This window comes from Podarcis vaucheri (assembly GCF_965113315.1).
Source record: "Podarcis vaucheri genome assembly, chromosome: 8".
NCBI classification, from domain to species: domain Eukaryota; kingdom Metazoa; phylum Chordata; class Lepidosauria; order Squamata; family Lacertidae; genus Podarcis; species Podarcis vaucheri.
The window spans coordinates 14,807,090-14,824,276 of NC_138766.1; the positions used below are offsets into that span (position 1 = coordinate 14,807,090).

General features: G+C 44.2%; 3 protein-coding genes across 8 annotated transcripts in view; 1 reads left to right on the plus strand and 2 right to left on the minus strand.

Annotated features, from left to right (window-relative positions):
• OTULINL (OTU deubiquitinase with linear linkage specificity like) overlaps window positions 1–6,697 on the minus strand; it is a 28,492-nt gene extending 21,795 nt beyond the window's left edge. Inside the window, exon 1 of the mRNA XM_082234637.1 lies at window positions 6,421–6,697. The gene's annotated coding sequence lies outside the window, so the exon portion shown is untranslated. The remainder of the gene's footprint in view (window positions 1–6,420) is intronic.
• Window positions 1–17,187, plus strand: part of LOC309538817 (uncharacterized protein) — a 62,346-nt gene that overhangs the window by 16,227 nt on the left and 28,932 nt on the right. The gene's annotated exons all lie outside the window — the stretch shown is intronic.
• TRIO (trio Rho guanine nucleotide exchange factor) overlaps window positions 12,883–17,187 on the minus strand; it is a 281,042-nt gene continuing 276,737 nt past the window's right edge. For all 5 annotated transcript variants that reach the window (XM_082234103.1, XM_082234106.1, XM_082234105.1 and 2 more), the window contains exons 56-57: window positions 16,901–17,039; window positions 12,883–15,360 (exon numbers count right to left, since the gene is read on the minus strand). In XM_082234103.1, coding sequence (XP_082090229.1) covers window positions 14,818–15,360; window positions 16,901–17,039 — 682 coding nt within the window. In that variant the 3' untranslated portion in view covers window positions 12,883–14,817. The remainder of the gene's footprint in view (window positions 15,361–16,900; window positions 17,040–17,187) is intronic.

The window sequence follows — 17,187 nt, forward strand, 5'->3', positions numbered from 1 at the left end:
TAATGAGCCTAGGTTTTGTGAAATGCACTGCATGGTACTATTTTGACATCCACATTCTGAAAACGTTGTGCAAGATGAGAAAGAGGAGCCAATGAAGGGCCTTTAGGTGTTAGCAGTCAAAAGTTATTTTGTTCCTACTGCAGCAGTTTCAGAATAAATGCACATAACCAGCTCAAAGACTTCTAAAAACACAGCCTGCTCAGCAGAAAAAGGCCTGCATGAATTCTGGCCAACTGGTCACTAGAACAATTCATAGCCCTGATCTGAATAAAAGCTTATATTAGAGTCTGCAGTTATAGCAGAAAGAGCCACTCTGAGCAATATGCTTATGGGGGATCCCCAGGATTTGCTTTTTTGCAGGGTGGAGGAATAAGTAAATACTCCAAATACATAACCAGATACGATTAGCATCAGATAACAGGTCTATCATTTCTGGTAGGTCTGGAGGCTAAGCAGTAGCCAGGCCTGATTGCCCCATCTAAAACAAATTTGAACACGGAGCAACACTGGACTACAGTTCAGGACTGTGTTGTGCACCTGTTTAGCTGGGGATAGTGGCGTAATAACACGAGTTGGATTGCAGCAATTACTTTACCAAAAATGGCTATAAAATGAGTCAATAAGTTTCTTCTCTGGACAATGGGTGTGTCCTTCTCAACTTCTCTTTGTTCAAGTGATTAGTTGGCCAATTGCTTTCCTGACATTAGTCATTATCATGATTTCATTTGTTGGATAAACACATTGACTTGGGGAAATAGGTTAGTTTGTTAGAAAATGAACGGGCATGATAGTTCTTGCATATTTTGCCAATTATTTTAGGTTCTACAATGGCAAGAGTTGCTTTCTAAAAAAATATTTCATTAAGAAATCTGGGAATCCAGAGATGATAGCTAATCCAGGAGGGGCAACTGCCCACCCCCCGTGCGTTTTGTACATGCTGATAATTTAGCAAACAAACAGCAGCCCAAATAATTTTCTTCAGGAAATAACTGCCAAACCATTTGCTTCAGTAGTCCATAAAAAAGCAGGACAGAAGTAATGCAGAATGACCTAAACTTCTTGGTTTTTGAATGGTGGAGATTTAAGAACAACAGTCTCAGAGGCGGAAAATGTTACCGTATTTTTCGCCCCATAAGACGCACTTTTTCCCCTCCCAAAATGAAGGGGAAGTGTGCCTGCGTCTTATGGGGCGAATGCAGGCTTTCGCTGAAGCCTGGAGAGCGAGGGGGGTCGGTGCGCACCGACCCCTCTCACTCTCCAGGCTTCAGGAAGCTCTGCGCAACCCTCGGGAGACCGGCTCCGAGGGTTGCGCAGAGCTGCCTGCAGTCCCGGGACCAGCGCAGCTCTGCGCGGCCACCGGGAGCCGGGGGAGAAGCTCCGCCCCGCTCCCGGTGGCCGCGCAGATCTGCCTGCGGTCCTGGGACCAGCGCAGCTCTGCCCGGCCACCGGGAGCCGGGGGAGAAGCTCCGCCCCGCTCCCGGTGGCCGCGCAGAGCTGCCTGCGGTCCTGGGACCAGCGCAGCTCTGCCCGGCCACCGGGAGCCGGGGGAGAAGCTCTGCCTCGCTCCCGGTGGCCGTGCAGAGCTGCCTGCGGTCCTGGGACCAGCGCAGCTCTGCGCCGCCATCCGAAGCGGGGCGCTAAGTCCCGCCCCGCTCCGGATGGCGGCGCAGAGCTGCTTGCCATCCCGGGATCAGCACAGCTCTGACCATCGCCAGCCCCACAAGCTCAGGGGACAGCGGGGAGGCAGAGCGTGCCTTCCCACTGTTCCCCGACCTGGTTCTTCCAGCCCCGCACCTGGGGGGGAAAATAAAAAAATTTTTCTTTATTTCCCCCCCAAAAAACTAGGTGTGTCTTATGGGCCGGAGCGTCTTATGGGGCGCAAAATACGGTATTTGAAATTGGCCTCTAGTTTATATGGCTGTAAGGTAAAGCTAAAGGGACCCCTGACCATTAGGTCCAGTTGTGACCGACTCTGGGGTTGCGGTGCTCATCTCGCTTTATTGGCCAAGGGAGCCAGCGTACAGCTTCCGGGTCATGTGGCCAGCATGACTAGGCTGCTTCTGGCGAACCAGAGCAGCGCACGGAAACGCCGTTTACCTTCCCACAGGAGTGATACCTATTTATCTACTTGCACTTTGACGTGCTTTTGAACTGCTAGGTTGGCAGGAGCAGGGACCGAGCAACGGGAGCTCACCCCGTTGCGGGGATTCAAACCGCCGACCTTCTGATCAGCAAGTCCTAGGCTCTGTGGTTTAACCCACAGCGCCACCCGCGTCCCTTATATGGCTGTAATATACATCTGTATAGCTTGTGCTGCATTGAAACCTCATATTTTATCCAATGTAATATCCTATCTTTTCGGGTGCATTTTGTATCTGGCTGGTAGCTATTGAAAATAGTGTTGCAAAAGTTGGACTCCACCCTCAACATGTGGCAAGATTCCAGGCACTCACCAAGGGTCTGTGTTGCTGTGAGAATCAAGACATGGTGGGAACTGTCGCACCTTTAGAAATATGTTTTAATTACACAGATTTACACCTTTAGTCTACATAGAGGGTGTCCAGTTCTTACAGCACGGTCCGCTCAAGTGAGGCTTGTTCCTCACAGCAGTGCAACACTGGAGTCCAAGGCATCTCTCCCAACCTGCCTTCAGCCAGCCAGCCAAAATGGTTCTGCCCCTTTCCCAGCTATTCCAAGCCTCTTGTCAAAAGCCCCAAACTCTTCCGGTGACACCACGCCTAGTTCTCCTGGCAACTGTCCAAATCTGCTGCCTCTGTTCACACCTCTAGCCAGTGGGGAAGGACAGTTCTCTTGCATTGCCAGTGGCCCTCAGTGGCCCCGTATTTTGCTTTAAATGGCCCTAGCCTGGCCAGGTCATTTTGCAAAAGCTAGCCCAGGAATTCCTCTGCAGCTTCTATTATCCCTTCACATCCAAAATAATCAAAACCCTACCCTTTATTAATTCCTAGGGTTTAGCCCCCACCCCCCAATTCAAAACAATAGAATGCTTGATAGTTCAAATGTTAGCCACTGTGTCAGGTGCAGAGAATCTGTGGCCCTGCAAATGTTGATGGACTACAAATGCCATCATCCCAGATCAGCTGGGACTGATGGGAGTTGACAGCCTCAACAGAACTGGAGGGAACCAGGTTCTTCATCCCTGTGCTATATATTTGATTATGGAAATTAGTTTCCAGGAAATGCAGTATTTTACATGTACTGCTATGGGAAAGGCCATATTTTGCATCTGTTCCATAAACAAATCACAAGGTACAGCTTTTTAAAAAATCAACACACGCACATACCAATCCTCAGAGGTCTATATTATTAAAAAATACTCTGCCACAGCAAACTCCTACAAGTCCCCAGATGCGTTTCAAACGCATGGGTTAGACTAGAAACAGGGATGATGAGAGTGGAGGCTTATATCCACCTAATATCAATCTATAAATGGCTGACATTGAATCTGCTCCCCTGAGGAATAGCCCCACTGATCCTCTGCGACCACTTCCAGTCAGGCTGGCAGACAGCAGTCCTGGACACCCTTCAGAAACTGGATTTTGCCCCTCAAGCCCTTTTAAGTCTCGGGTTGGGCCAGGCAAAAGCTACAGTCAGGCAAAGAATCATAGACACCAACAGTACCTCTCAAGGTGCCCCGTCTATAAAATTGGAGAAATCGATATAGCCACACCGGCAGCATATTTCTTCTTTCTCGTATCCAAAAATGCAAGAAGGGCTTTTACACTCGCCAGAAGCTCGGCTCTGCCCTTGCTGGTCCTGGAAGGATCCTTTAAAAAAAGTCCCATATGCTCAGAGACTTTGCGCCTGTTCACTGGGGGATATAGGAAGCCCAGAGCACTTGTTCTTTAGATGTCCCTTTTATGAAGAGGCACGAAGTGAGACCATTGATCCCCTGCTGGTGAGGCTCACTGACCTCCCGGAAAAGCAATATTTGACCTTCTCCTGTTAGGCAAAGATCATAAGACGACCCGGATGGTCGCCAGATTCTGTGTACAGATCTGTAGGCGCAGACCATCCCCCAACCCAAACTAGTTTGTTAAGAAAATCCCCAAACTCGGTTGCATGGGTGACTCTGGGTCTTCTCTCTGCGGTAGCGTATCTTAAAGTTTTAGGTGTCTATACGCTTATCGCATTTATAAATTTTAAATTTATTGTTGTACATTGTTTTAAATGTTTGTTTTCCTTCTGGGATTGTACCCCCAAGTGTGTTTTATAAGCTGGTCTCCAACCATAATAAATTATCTATCTATCTACTCTGCCACAGCTTTGGTTAAAGAGTACTGTCTCTTCTTAGGGAGTCTGGAAACTTCCAATTGTCAGAGCATCCCAATATTCACCTGTGAAAGACTGGAAGATCAGCCAGTTGCCACTTCTGTCACGATCAGGCAGTTTGGCTGTGCTTTTCCTAAGTTGTTCTTCCAGTTCACTGGAATGAGTGCAGAACAACTTCCCAGTAAGAGGCAACACAGATCACTGGCTTCTACCTTGCTGCCTCTAATAGTGGCCCAAAATCCCACCTTAGTTCACAGTAGGGCAGGTACTGATCAGCCTTAAAAGCCTAGAAGGTTTTTCACGGCCAGATCTAGAAATTACAATTCTTGTTGATAGCCATCTCTTCAGTTGTCGGGAGCTTTCAAGACAAACCTTTAACGGAAGTGATTCAGGCCTGGTGAAACTTGAGTATCATCAATTGCTGTCAAGTCACTGTGGCCCAGATACTAGCTAAACTTTTGGGTGGGACACTGGAGATATAGACAGAAAATGGACGTGTTGCTCCTTGTAGAGGCAGATCTTTAGACTGAACCCACTGTTCCCTTAAGCTGGAGTGTGGCAGCCACTATGAAACATTACATGCAAATCTATGTAGCTAAAATGTACAAATTAAACACAGACTTCCAGGTCAACATTTATTTTCCAAGTAACTCCTGCACAGAACAACATGCTCACATTTTGCTTTTATGAGATGTTGCCAGTGGAATGAAATAGCAATTAAAAGGTGGCCGGCGAGGCTTTCAGGACTGGTGCAAACACATTGCGCAACTGATGGATGTATCTAGATTTATAATTAACTTTACCCTACATGGCTGCCACTGCGGCTTACAGTGAGGCAAAGCAAAACCAACATCTTGAGAAGTTTAAAAACAAAAATGATTTAAAAAAAAAAAGCAATTCAGGATCTGCTCTCGATTTCCTGTTTGCAAGAAAATAAACTCTAAGGGGCTCAACAGCCTTGGCAGAAAAAGGGAATGTTTTTGGTGAGCTTATCTTGGGAGGAGGTTTCCCCCAAAGTCTTATTTGTAGTCTTTTCTGCCACTGAGGTGGAAGCAGCAAATGTGGGAGGGCTCTCGCTAAAGACCAAGAGGTAAAGCTTGCTCTTACTCCAGGGTAAGAGTAATATTTCACTAACCCTTCCCCCACATAGATATGAAAGTCCTAAGTTCACCTATTAAAATAGCATTTAAATAACTTTTTGGGACTGCTGGGAGTTTAGCTGTCCTGATTTATTTTCTCCTGCTGTTTTTAGACTATGTTGGATTGTATGCAGTATTAGTTTCTATGATTTTATGATCATTAAAAAAAAGATCATTTTTTAAAATTTGACTGGAAGCAGCTGAGACAGCTTAGGTTTTTGGGTAGCATATATATGTTCTAAACCAGCCAGCCAAGGAGAAAGCTTAGCAAATACTTATTTGGTGTTCTCATTTTCTACATGCAGGCAGTATTTTTTGAATTTTTCTTTTCTTTTGTTGAGGGGAGTTTTAAGCATGGAATCCTCTACGTACCTTCTGAAATGGTACCTGCATAACTGCTTCAGGATGAGGTCATGAGCCCAGTTAAGTCCTGTTTCCCACAATCAGGGCATGAGGAAAAGCCAGGAAAGGCTTTACCACCTGATTCTCTTTAAACTAGCTCTCAGTGACATGAGAAGAATGCTTTTCCATCAACAATTTTTAATTTATTTCCTGCTTACCAAACACCTCACACTGCGCTACCAAGAGAAGGCAAAATATATCCTCGCTCCCCAACACGCATGCACATACATCCATACAAAAAAACATGTCTCAATACCACTATGGTGATTATCTTTTAACCTGAGTTTCTTAGCCAGTACAAGGCTGGCCAGCAAACACTGAAAGCGCTCAGCAACAGACATCTCAACTGCCTTATAAGACTTTCATTTGGCTAGTAAAAAATAGTGTTGTATGATAACCAGTGGCGCTTCTGCCTGGGGGTGGGGGAAGAAAACACTTTTACCCAAAATTTTACACTTATGTACAAAATACTGGACTACATACCCATCCTTAGCATCAAATATGGTAATATTTGCCTGCAAATGTGTCCCTAAACAACTGTGTAATGCTACAGATTAAAATTCTTAAGAGTTCTTAACATATACACCATTTCAGCTCCAGGAACTCGCCCCTTTGTTCTGCTGAATTAACAATCCTCACTCTTGTCAACTCATCATCTACTTGCCGTATCATTATCCTGGTTGTCCAATTGTTCAAAACATCTCTAAATCCTCTAAATTGGAAGCTGAGTGAAAGGTCTTTCGAGCTAGAATTCTTTCCCCCTTTAATTCAATTGCTCATTGCCACAGAAAGCCGCCTTTTCAGAAACAGCTAATCTTTACAGACTGAACAGCGAGAAGCCCAGGCTTCCTGTTACGTTTCCGATAAACTTCTCAAGAAACATTTCATCGTTTGTGCAGATACTTCTCCAGATGCAAACCACAAAAAGAAGTTGAACGTAACATAGAGGAAGGAGGCTTCTCTTTTCTGTGATGGCTGCAGGAGAGCTCAGTTTAATCCGTCCTAAATTGGAGCAGTGTACAAAAGATTGCATTCCCATTAACAGCATCAGGTTTTTCCTACCAGGATTATTCAGAGAGCCTTCTGTGCACTTGCCCATGTCCATAGGAGCGATTATGTCCAAGGGTGGAATTCTAATTCAGGAAGGTAGAGAGGCCTCCACAGGTTGTATGAAGCACCCAATACATCCCATCAAATTGTGGCTTCTCACAGGCCATCACTCTGCATTAAAAGGTAAAGGTAAAGGGCCCCTGGACGGCTAAGTCCAGTGAAAGGCGACTATGGGGTCGCGGCGCTCATCTCGCTTTCTGGCTGAGGGAGCCGGCGTTTGCCCACAGACAGCTTTCTGGGTCATGTGGCCAGCATGACTAAACCACTTCTGACGCAACGGGACACTGTGACGGAAACCAGAGCGCAAGGAAACGCTGCTTACCTTCCCACAACAGTGGTACCTGTTTATCTACTCGCACTGGCGCGCTTTCGAACTGCTAGGTTGGCAGAAACTGGGACAGAGCAACGGGAGCTCCCCCCGCCGCAGGGATTCGAACCCCCAATCTTCCAATCGGCAATCCCAAGAGGCTCAGTGGTTTAGACCACAGCGCCACCAGCGTCCCCCATGTTAGGAACTAGGTAAACACCCTTTAAAGTAACTAAACACTCTAATTGTTTTCAATAACCTCCTCTCCCAAAAAAACCCTTTCAAAATTCCTGACCTAAATCTCACAGAAAAAGTTAATATCAGGAAGCCACTAAGTACAATTTCCAAGTCAGAGGGTGTGGCTTTAGTGCCGCATGTGTCTCCTTACACTTCCTTGTGAGAAGCAGCAGCAGTGTGTTCTGACCCATTCATATTAGATACCCACAGGATCAAGGCTGATTAGAGGTGATGACACTGTAGATAGCTCTGAGCGAGCAGCTTGCTCCGACAAACACTGAAGTTAAACCGAGGTCTTATATGTCTCTTCCTCGTGACCCCCTTTCCCAAGCTCCACCTCCTTGGACTGAAGACTTTAGCCCGGAAGAGTGCTTCTTTACTTCTCTGTGGCTTCATTCCTGTGTGCTCCCTGCACAAGTGGGCAGGTGTGTTAGTGCCAGAGGCACATCCGGATAACATCTGGTTCTAGGGATGGCAGATCCTGGCTCAGGTACCGTGGGCTCTGAACTATCACCCTCCTCTTCCTCAAACACTGAACCATCAGCATCAGAAGCCTCCTCCACTTGGTAGTACAACCACCCTGGACTCAGCTGGCTCCTCCTCTGATTTGGAGCTTGAACCCAAGACCGTGGCAGAATAAATGAGGCATAGATAGGATGCAAACATGTTGAGCATTCATTCAGAAATCAGAGGACTCCACTTTTCCTGTCAGAGTTTGAGTATCTTGTTGAATATTTTTTTTTAAACGGTTTTGCAAGATACCTGGAGTACTCCCCTTCCCGCTAAACTGCTTGTTCATGCGAATGGTACCAGAGTACTGGCTTGGCCATGTATCTTACCAGGCAAATTGTTTCTCTGTGATCTGAGATGTTCAGGAAATGATTCCTTGGTACAGAGACAACTCTAGAATCTCGAAAGCGTGAAAGTCTTCAGGGGAAGGAATCGTATATTTACTGTCTCTCAACCAAGGTGGATGCGTTAAGTGTGTGTGTGTGTAAGCAGTAGAAGCAGGGCTGGGGGGACGGTGAGAGGGAGAAAGTTTGGAATGAGATAAGAGTCTGAAAGGAAGATGTAAAACTACAGTACAGTGGTACCTCAGTTTAAGAACGATTTGGTTTACAGACTCCGCAAAACCGGAAATAGTGTCTTGGTTTGAGAACTTTACCTTGGTCTAAGAACGGAATCCAAATGGTGGATGGGCACCGGTGGTAGGAGGCCTCATTAGGGAAAGCACGCTTCGGTTTAAGAACAGTTTTGGTTTAAGAATGGACTTCCGGAACGAATTAAGTTCGTAAACCAAGGTACCACTGTATCTCTCTCCCTGGAGATCAGATGTGGGAGAAGTGGCTATTACAAGAACTCCTTAAATCTCCAAGGAAAACCCAAAATGGTTGCTGTAGCCCTGTCCTCCAGTTTGTTGAAAGTTTTCTTCCTCTGAAAAAGGCTTCATTTTCTGTGTAATTCGTAGGACCATGAGGCGGACTGAGGCTGTCATCTTGAGCAGGGTGGAGTTGCCACAGGCGGCCTTCACCTCTGGAGAAGTGAGATGCAGCTAGGGCAGCAGAATGGGGACTATGAATCTTGTGTAACCAACAGCTTTTCTCCCCGAGTAGTTGAGAGGTTCCACATCATCACACTCGTCATTACAGGCGTCTCTGCCACAAATAGTGGACCTTCCAAACATACTGATACTTTATATGCAGTGCTTTCTAAAAAAATGTTTAGGGGTACTCTCATTTTGACTCAAGAAAACCACCATTTTATAGTTCAAATCAGGAAAATTAAAACAGTAAATGGACAAAAGGGGGTAGCAACGGAACTGATGATTTGCCGTGCTAGAGAAGAAACTAAACATCTTGTAAAAATTTGTTTCTTCTCCCTTTAGATCCACAAAATGTTTAGAGGTATGCGTCGCCCTGCGTCCCCTCAGAAAAAAGCACTGTTTATATGTACAGTGGTACCTCGGGTTACATATGCTTCAGGTTACATATGCTTCAAGTTACACACTCCGCTAACCCAGCAATAGTGCTTCAGGTTAAGAACAGAAATTGGGCTCTGGCGGCACGGCAGTAGCAGCAGGCCCCATTAGTTAAAGTGGTGCTTCAGGTTAAGAACAGTTTCAGGTTAAGAACGGACCTCTGGAACAAATTAAGTACTTAACCCGAGGTACCACTGTATTGCATATTTGGAAATACAGTGGTGCCTCGCAAGACGAAATTAATCCGTTCCGCGAGTCTCTTCGTCTTGCGGTTTTTTCGTCTTGCGAAGCATAGCTATTAGCGGCTTAGCGGCTATTAACGGCTTAGCGGCTTAAAGAAAAAGGAAACAAACTCGCAAGAACTTCGCAAGACGTTTCGTCTTGCGAAGCAAGCCCATAGGGAAATTCGTCTTGCGGAACGACTCAAAAAACGCAAAACCCTTTCGTCTAGTGAGTTTTCCGTCTTGCGAGGCATTCGTCTTGCGGGGCACCACTGTACCACAGTTGGCAAAATCATGCCTACTTATAAAAGCTTCTCAAAAATACCATGCAAAATTGATCACCCAGTTAAAGGAGAAAGTATAACACATAATGCATGATTTACCCAGGTGTTCCCCTCTTTGCTATTTAAACTGTGGGATTACTGGGACGTGGAAGGCTGTGAAAGCAAAACATGTTAAGCCGTGAAAACAGAGTGCCCGGGAACAAGCCATTTTTTAAAAAATAAAAAAACACCACCACCAAGCAACTTGGGCTTTATTAAGATTCTATGTTTCTCCATTTATTTTTGAACTGCAATTTGCTCAGTCCTGTTATCCAAACCCAACTCAAATTGTGCCTTTCTTGGCTCACGTTGCTTGCATGTTACTTGGCTGATGCTGACGCTGTGAAGCAGTTCTTGGGTGACCTTGCCTCATACACACACCAGAGTTTCATCCAGTAAACCTTTTTCATAAACTTAAGGGACTTGTGGAGCAATGGAAACAAGCCCTAGTTCAGTTCTTTAGCCATGGGCCCAGAGAACTACAAGGATCAAACAGCCTGGAACTGAACATTAAAAGCTTTGGGGGGGGGGATAAAATACCTTTGTCCAATGACAAAGCTGCATATAAACCAACTCCTAAGGGCTGTGGGGCCTTTGCCCCCCCAAATAAAATATTTGAGGGGCCGGGCCCCCACAAAGTTGATGGGGCATTCCCATTCAAATTATGTGTGCGCACTACGTCTTCTAATTGATTATGTAGGGTGGGGCTTACCTTGGCCCCCAACAATATTTTGTTCCAAGTTGGCACCAAGTTGCAAAGTTGTGAGGTGAGCCTCAGTTGGGAATTCATGTTACTGCAGTTTGAACTGCAGAATACAATTATGCTAAAAACAGATCAATACACTTTTTTAAAACAGCAGCAGCAGCAAACTTAGTTGGTCTCTAAGGTGCTACTGGACAATTTTTTATTTTATTTTAATTTTTTTCCACTGTCAGACCAACCAACACGGCTACCTACCTGAAGCAAATAGACCAGGGGTCAGCAACCTTTTACAGCCACTGTCCCTCAGACCTTGTGGGGGGCCGGACCATATTTTGAAAAAAAATACTGAATGAATTCCTGTGCCCCACAAATAACCCAGAGATGCATTTTAAATAAAAGCATACATTCTACTCATGTAAAAACACCAGGCAGGCCCCACAAATCACCCAGAGATGCATTTTAAATAAAAGGACAAATTCTACTCATGTAAAAACATGCTGATTCCCGGACAGTCTGCGGGCTGGATTTGGAAGGCAATTGGGCCGCATCTGGCTCACAGGCCTTAGGTTGCCTACCCCTGAAATAGATGGTGTGCACACAGTTACAAATACATCTAACTGTATTTCCTCTGGTCTCTTAATAAACAGAATCCTTTGCAGCAACCACGCTAACACTGTGCACACAGGCTGTGTGTTGGGGCATGTGACCAGTGGCGTAGCGTGGGGGGTGTAGGGGGGGCAGGCCGCACCGGGCGCAACATCTGGGGGTTAGGGTTAGGGTGCAAATCCACTGGTTAGGGGGCGCAAATCCACGGGTTAGGGGGCGCAAATTACTTGCCTTGCCCCGGGTGCTGACAACCCACGCTACGCCACTGCATGTGACCCAGTTTCTCCCACTTTCCTCTTCCCATTGCAAAAGCAAGCAAATGAACCAGGAAGGAGATAGCTTAGCATTATGTCTGAAACTCAGAATAATGGTTTGCTTCTCTCTAACAAGCCAGGATTTGTAAGTCACAGGGTGGATAAAAATAAATGATTTTTTTTATTTTTGAAAATGGATTTTTTTAAAATTTAAATTGGATTTTTAAATAAATTGCTTTTGGAGGAAAAATCTTTCTAAAGATAATTTTCTACTTAAGTTACATTATAGTCGAAAGGCTATTCACCAGGGAAAAAGGATTTGTTTTAAGTTTTTAATGAGTGCTAAAGCTCAGTCTGGTTTTGTTTAATTTAAAAAATTGTTTATCCACATCAGTTAACAAACATGGATACATATGCTATAATGTTTTTGTTTTAGTTCAGGCTTCCTCAAACTTGGCCCTCCAGATGTTTTTGGCCTACAACTCCCATGATCCTTAGCTAGCAGGACCAGTGGTCAGGGATGATGGGAATTGTAGTCTCAAAAACATCTGGAGGGCAGAGTTTGAGGAAGCCTGTTTTAGTTAAATAAATTGTTTAAATTGTTATTAAGAAAATGATTATTTTTCTCCTTCCAATTAAGTGCAGCAGAAAAGTTGCCCAAATATAAACAGTTAACTTATTGAACCTCACAATAATTTCATAATTTACCTGTTTATGTATTTCTAATAGTATAACTAAATTAGTAATTTTGGATATAACTGTAAAAACTACTCTGAAAATTTATTCTTCCAAAAATGAAACCTTCATCTGGTTGTAAATAGTAAGATTATACCAGCAAGAACGAGTCTTTCTGGAAAAAAAGAAGATTTTTTTAAATCAAGTCTTACTGACTTGGGATTTAAATTGTGATTTAAATCGATTTGATTTAAATCAAATCTACCCTGGTAAGTCAACAACAAAATTTGCATTTAAGGCTTGCTAACGATCCTGTCTTGGAGGAAGACACAAAATAAATGTTAAGATATCCAGTTTTCTGGTCTTGCAAAGCAATGGTACACATCAGGCTATCTGTACCAACAAGCTGTTTGTGCACAGTGTGGTTTATTAAGCCAGAAGCTTATCGTTCTGTGCAAACATTTGTAATGGGCATCCTGCCTTTATCAGGCACACACCTACGAAAGTCAGAAAGAAGCTACCTTCCTTTTTTTAAAACACTGAACACATTTCTAATACTTATAATGAAAACTGCTATAGCACTCGATCTACTAGAGGCTCCTAATTAAAAAAATAATAGTAATAATCAGGCACATCTGTTAAATATGTTTAATTTTTTTAAAATAACTGATGGCAAAATAAAATATTTACATCACATCATACTGTGTAAACACGCAATGTTGCTGTACAAAGAAATATACATGCAAAATAAAGCAAAAATCCAACTAAAATAAGGAATGAAATAATAATTCACAAGCAAAAAAAAGTTATGGTTGGTATGAATACATATCCATCCAGTTTTGATTTTAATTTTTTGTTTAAAAAGTTTCTGTACAACTTTACAAAAAAGAGAAATAAATAGATTACAATGGAAGTTGCAATTATTAAAATTAAAACCAAAGCCAGATTATGGCTTAAGACGGACTGCTATGTCTATTTTGTAAGGGATGCAGGCTAGGTATGTTTCAACAGGCATAAATCACAAAGAGAAACATGGATGGCTGAACATCCATGCTAGTTCACTTATGCACAGAAAACCATCAATGACTTAATATTTCACATATTGCCTATGTCTTGGAACTCGTTTAAAAAAGCAGACAGTTATTTTCTGTCAGGTTCCGGTCCAATTTATGACAGTTTTTTCTTCAAAGAGGAAAAACACACACACCATTCACTCAGTTATTGTACAGAAAGCAATAGACAAATCTGAAAATTCTAAAAAGCAGAGATCGATTACGGGGTGAAATAACACTTTGGCATCTCGAACAAACAAAACAAACCGTCTTTTGAAAATGTCGCCTTGTTTTCCTTATCCAGTTTGCATTTCAGGAAACGAAAGTAATTTTACAATCCTTTTAAAACCAGCAAGACTTCCGAACTAGGTCCTAAGCTAAGGCTCAAGTTAATGACACAGTGATAAAACCCCCCAACCCAGCCCTGGAAATCCCCAACACAAAAGTCATAAAGTTCGCCATACTATGAATGTGCTTTTTCTATATATTTATTACAGTTACAACAGGGGTCCTCATAAATAGTTGCATAAAATGTTAAAGCCACAACATTGCACATGATATGAAATTAAAAAAACAACCCAAAACAAAACAAAAATCCCAAAGTGAGTGCATTTACAGTATTTTCTTCCTGCTGTATACTGCTTGACGATAAGAGGTTGGCTTAAGGACACCAAACCCAAGAGTTCTTTTCTGATAGGTCAAGCCAAGGCTGACCTGAACTGAAGACCCACACAGTGGTTCACCACCATTTAGGGGAAAGTTATAGGGAGAGGAGAAGAGGGGGGAAATTAAAGAGACACAGGTTGAAGGCAGGTAACTGTCTATTTACAAGTAAGGCCTACATTTTATCAGAGCAAAATGGTTCATTCTGTTTGTATGCAAAAATCTTGAGGTTGGATGCACTTTAAAAGCAGAGTCCGATCTCAGTGCACTGCTATGCAAGATACACACAGGCGAGGCAACTGGAAAGCTCTATGTCCAAGTCCAAAAAAATAAAATAAAATCAGATGGGTCAAAACGGACACCATCTAGACGGGCAGCCATTTTGTTCAGTCGTCTTTTAAGTGTCAGTGTCTGTACCTTGTCTCTCAATACCAGTGCTTTGAACAAAGGCATATTTTTCCCCCTCTGTCTAAAATTTTGAAAACGCTAGTTAAGATCGGTTGCAAAATTTCAGTTCTCGTCAGACGTTTTTAAAAAAGGATTTTTTTTTTGCAGAACCCTGAATTAAAATACTGTAGTAAGTGTCAAGTTCTTCATTGCCTTTTGCAGAGTACAATGTTGCAGTCCTCCACCCCAACATAGTTTTGCAGTGCTAGTCCCAAGTACAACCGTGCTTAAGATTTACTTGGAATGCATTTCCACACGATGAATACGCTAGCAGCTGATTGGCTTCTGTTTTGTTTTTTTTCTTTTTCCTTCACCCCAAATTCAAGTCAACAGCTGATTGGCAGGAGAGCTTCACCCGCAGTTTAGCTGACAGGTGAAAGAGAATGAGAGAACACATCAAAGATAGGTCAAACTTTTGGCAAGAGCCTGCTCTGTAAGAAGTTTTTAATGCTACGAATGGGTCGAACATCGTTCTGGTGTTTTCGCCGCTCAATGAATGAAGTCAGTCTGGCTATGTCAATGCTCTCAGCACTTTTGGCACTGCCTGGCTGCAGCCACTGCTCCTGCAGAGCCAGTGCAGCCGAAGGGCGCTTGGCTGGGTCATCCTGCAATAGGAAACAGACAAAATCTTTGGCCTTCTGGCTTACTCCTTTGAAGTAGTCGTCTGGGAAGCTAAAGTCTAGGCGGCAAATGTTCAGGCAGGTTTCCTCTACGCTTTCGTCCAGGAAAGGAGACACGCCGCTAAGGAGAACGTATGTGAGCACTCCGAGGCTCCACACATCTGAGGTCAGGGAGACAGGATTTCCAAGGATAATTTCGGGAGCTGCAAACTCTGGGTTCCCAAGGAGCTGGTGGATGTGGTACGTGGTGTTGAGCTGGACTGCATCTCCAAAGTCAGCCAGTCGGATCGTTGCTTTGGCCAAGCTCTTGTCCACCAAAATGTTTTCAGGCTGGAAGAGACGAAGAAGGGGAAGTTGTCACTTGTTACGCCAAGCAAAGCGCCACATGTTAAATAGCCTCACCCGTAACAACCTAACTTGTACTTTCAAGCCTTAAAAATGTCGGCACGGTTTCTAAACGTTCGACAGATTCCGAAATGAAACGCACAGCAAAACGAGATGAACGTATCATCTACACATTTAACGTACGAGAGGAAAACTTAAAATGCTATGTGATAAATACTTGAATGCATCTCGCAGCATCTTTTTATTTTGCTAAAAGCAGCTGCTGGGAAGAGCGGTTGTGGAGGGTGATCAGAACTGCAAACTAGGCGGTTCTGCATTCCCTCAATGCTACAGAATAATAAAAAATGCTCCTATTGAAGCTGCTGTTAGCCACCTAGGAGAAAACACAAAGGAATAATACAAGAGCCTTTATGTTTCCTCCTCTGTGGCTAACAGCAGTTACTGCTCTCTTTTGCAGGGATGGTGGGGAGATTTGCATTAGGGAATTGGAGAGGGTAAAAGTCAAATTTCCTTCCACTTTGTAGATAGGTTGCCCCTGACGTTAAGAATCCTGCAAACCAAATATTGTGAAGTATAGATGTGAAAGTCACAATAATTTCTCCTACTTTAAGCATCAAGGTACGGCATATAGAAAGAAAGCCAAATTCACTTTAAACAAAAAACCGACACTCAGCAGTTTGCTTCTTTCCAAACAAAGCATAAGTAGAGCAGACATGACTGAGCAGAATGCTGCTTGTTCACGCTAAGCATAAACCGTGGCTTACAGGGATGTGTACATAGCTGTCAAGGGCATTTTCCAGCCAATGGAAGGCACACAACAGATAGTTTATGGTCAAAGATAACTTAGTTGCTTCTACAGCTCTGGATAGCTATATGCAGCAATCTAGTGCCCTGGCAACTCTTCCCAGGTCTGCATGCTATGGAGCAGTTGCAGCAGCAGGGGACCACTCCGCCTCCACCACTTTAAGTACCTCCCCCTGACAGGCAGTGCACACGCAGCCAGAGACTACGCCTGCGTGGAAGGTTTTGCCTCTGCTCTTCCCGCTTCATCTCTCTCTTGGTTCTGGGAGAGAGTGGGGCAGGAGAGGGTGAGGCAGCACCCAGCCCTTCCCTTGCCTGACCAGCGTCTTCCTCTTTCTTCCACCCTCCGATTCTTGCCCCCTGGCTGGCATGGGTCCCCCCAACTCACTGCTCCCCTCTCCCGAGTCGGACTCCAGCTCGCCTGCCCCCGATGCCCACTCATTAGCGTCCTGCCAGTCCCCGACATCAGGCTCAATGTGGGCTTTGGCCACAACTGTACATTGTTCCTTGAGTTGGCTTCCTATTCACACAAGGCTCTCACAGCACTTACAGCCTTTGTGCAGTAAGGAGATGGGAGTGGGCTAACAATACGTCCCCTGGATGCACCTTGTTTCTACACACAAGACTGGACCACCAGCTAGTCTGTCAGAAATGTGTGGGTGCTCTGAAGCATATCTTGGTATTGACGGTATTCGGGGGGAGAAAAACCTGTTATCCAGTTCACCTTTAGGTCCAAGTGCACTATTCTGCAATTGTGAAGATACTGTACAGCATCCAGAATCTCCCCCAGATACAGCTTGATCTTTCCTTCCGTGAGGTTTCCCCATTGCACGATGTAATCCAGAAGGCGGCCCTGGTTAGCACTATGAAAGCATAAGTGTCATGTTAATCATCATCATCATCAGCTGTCCACATTTTTTTTGGGGGGGGGGAGAAAGCAAATGATTTAACTCTGTAGCATGGTAGAGCTAGTCCTAACTATTATAGAGGGGTGTGTGTGTGTAGAAATAA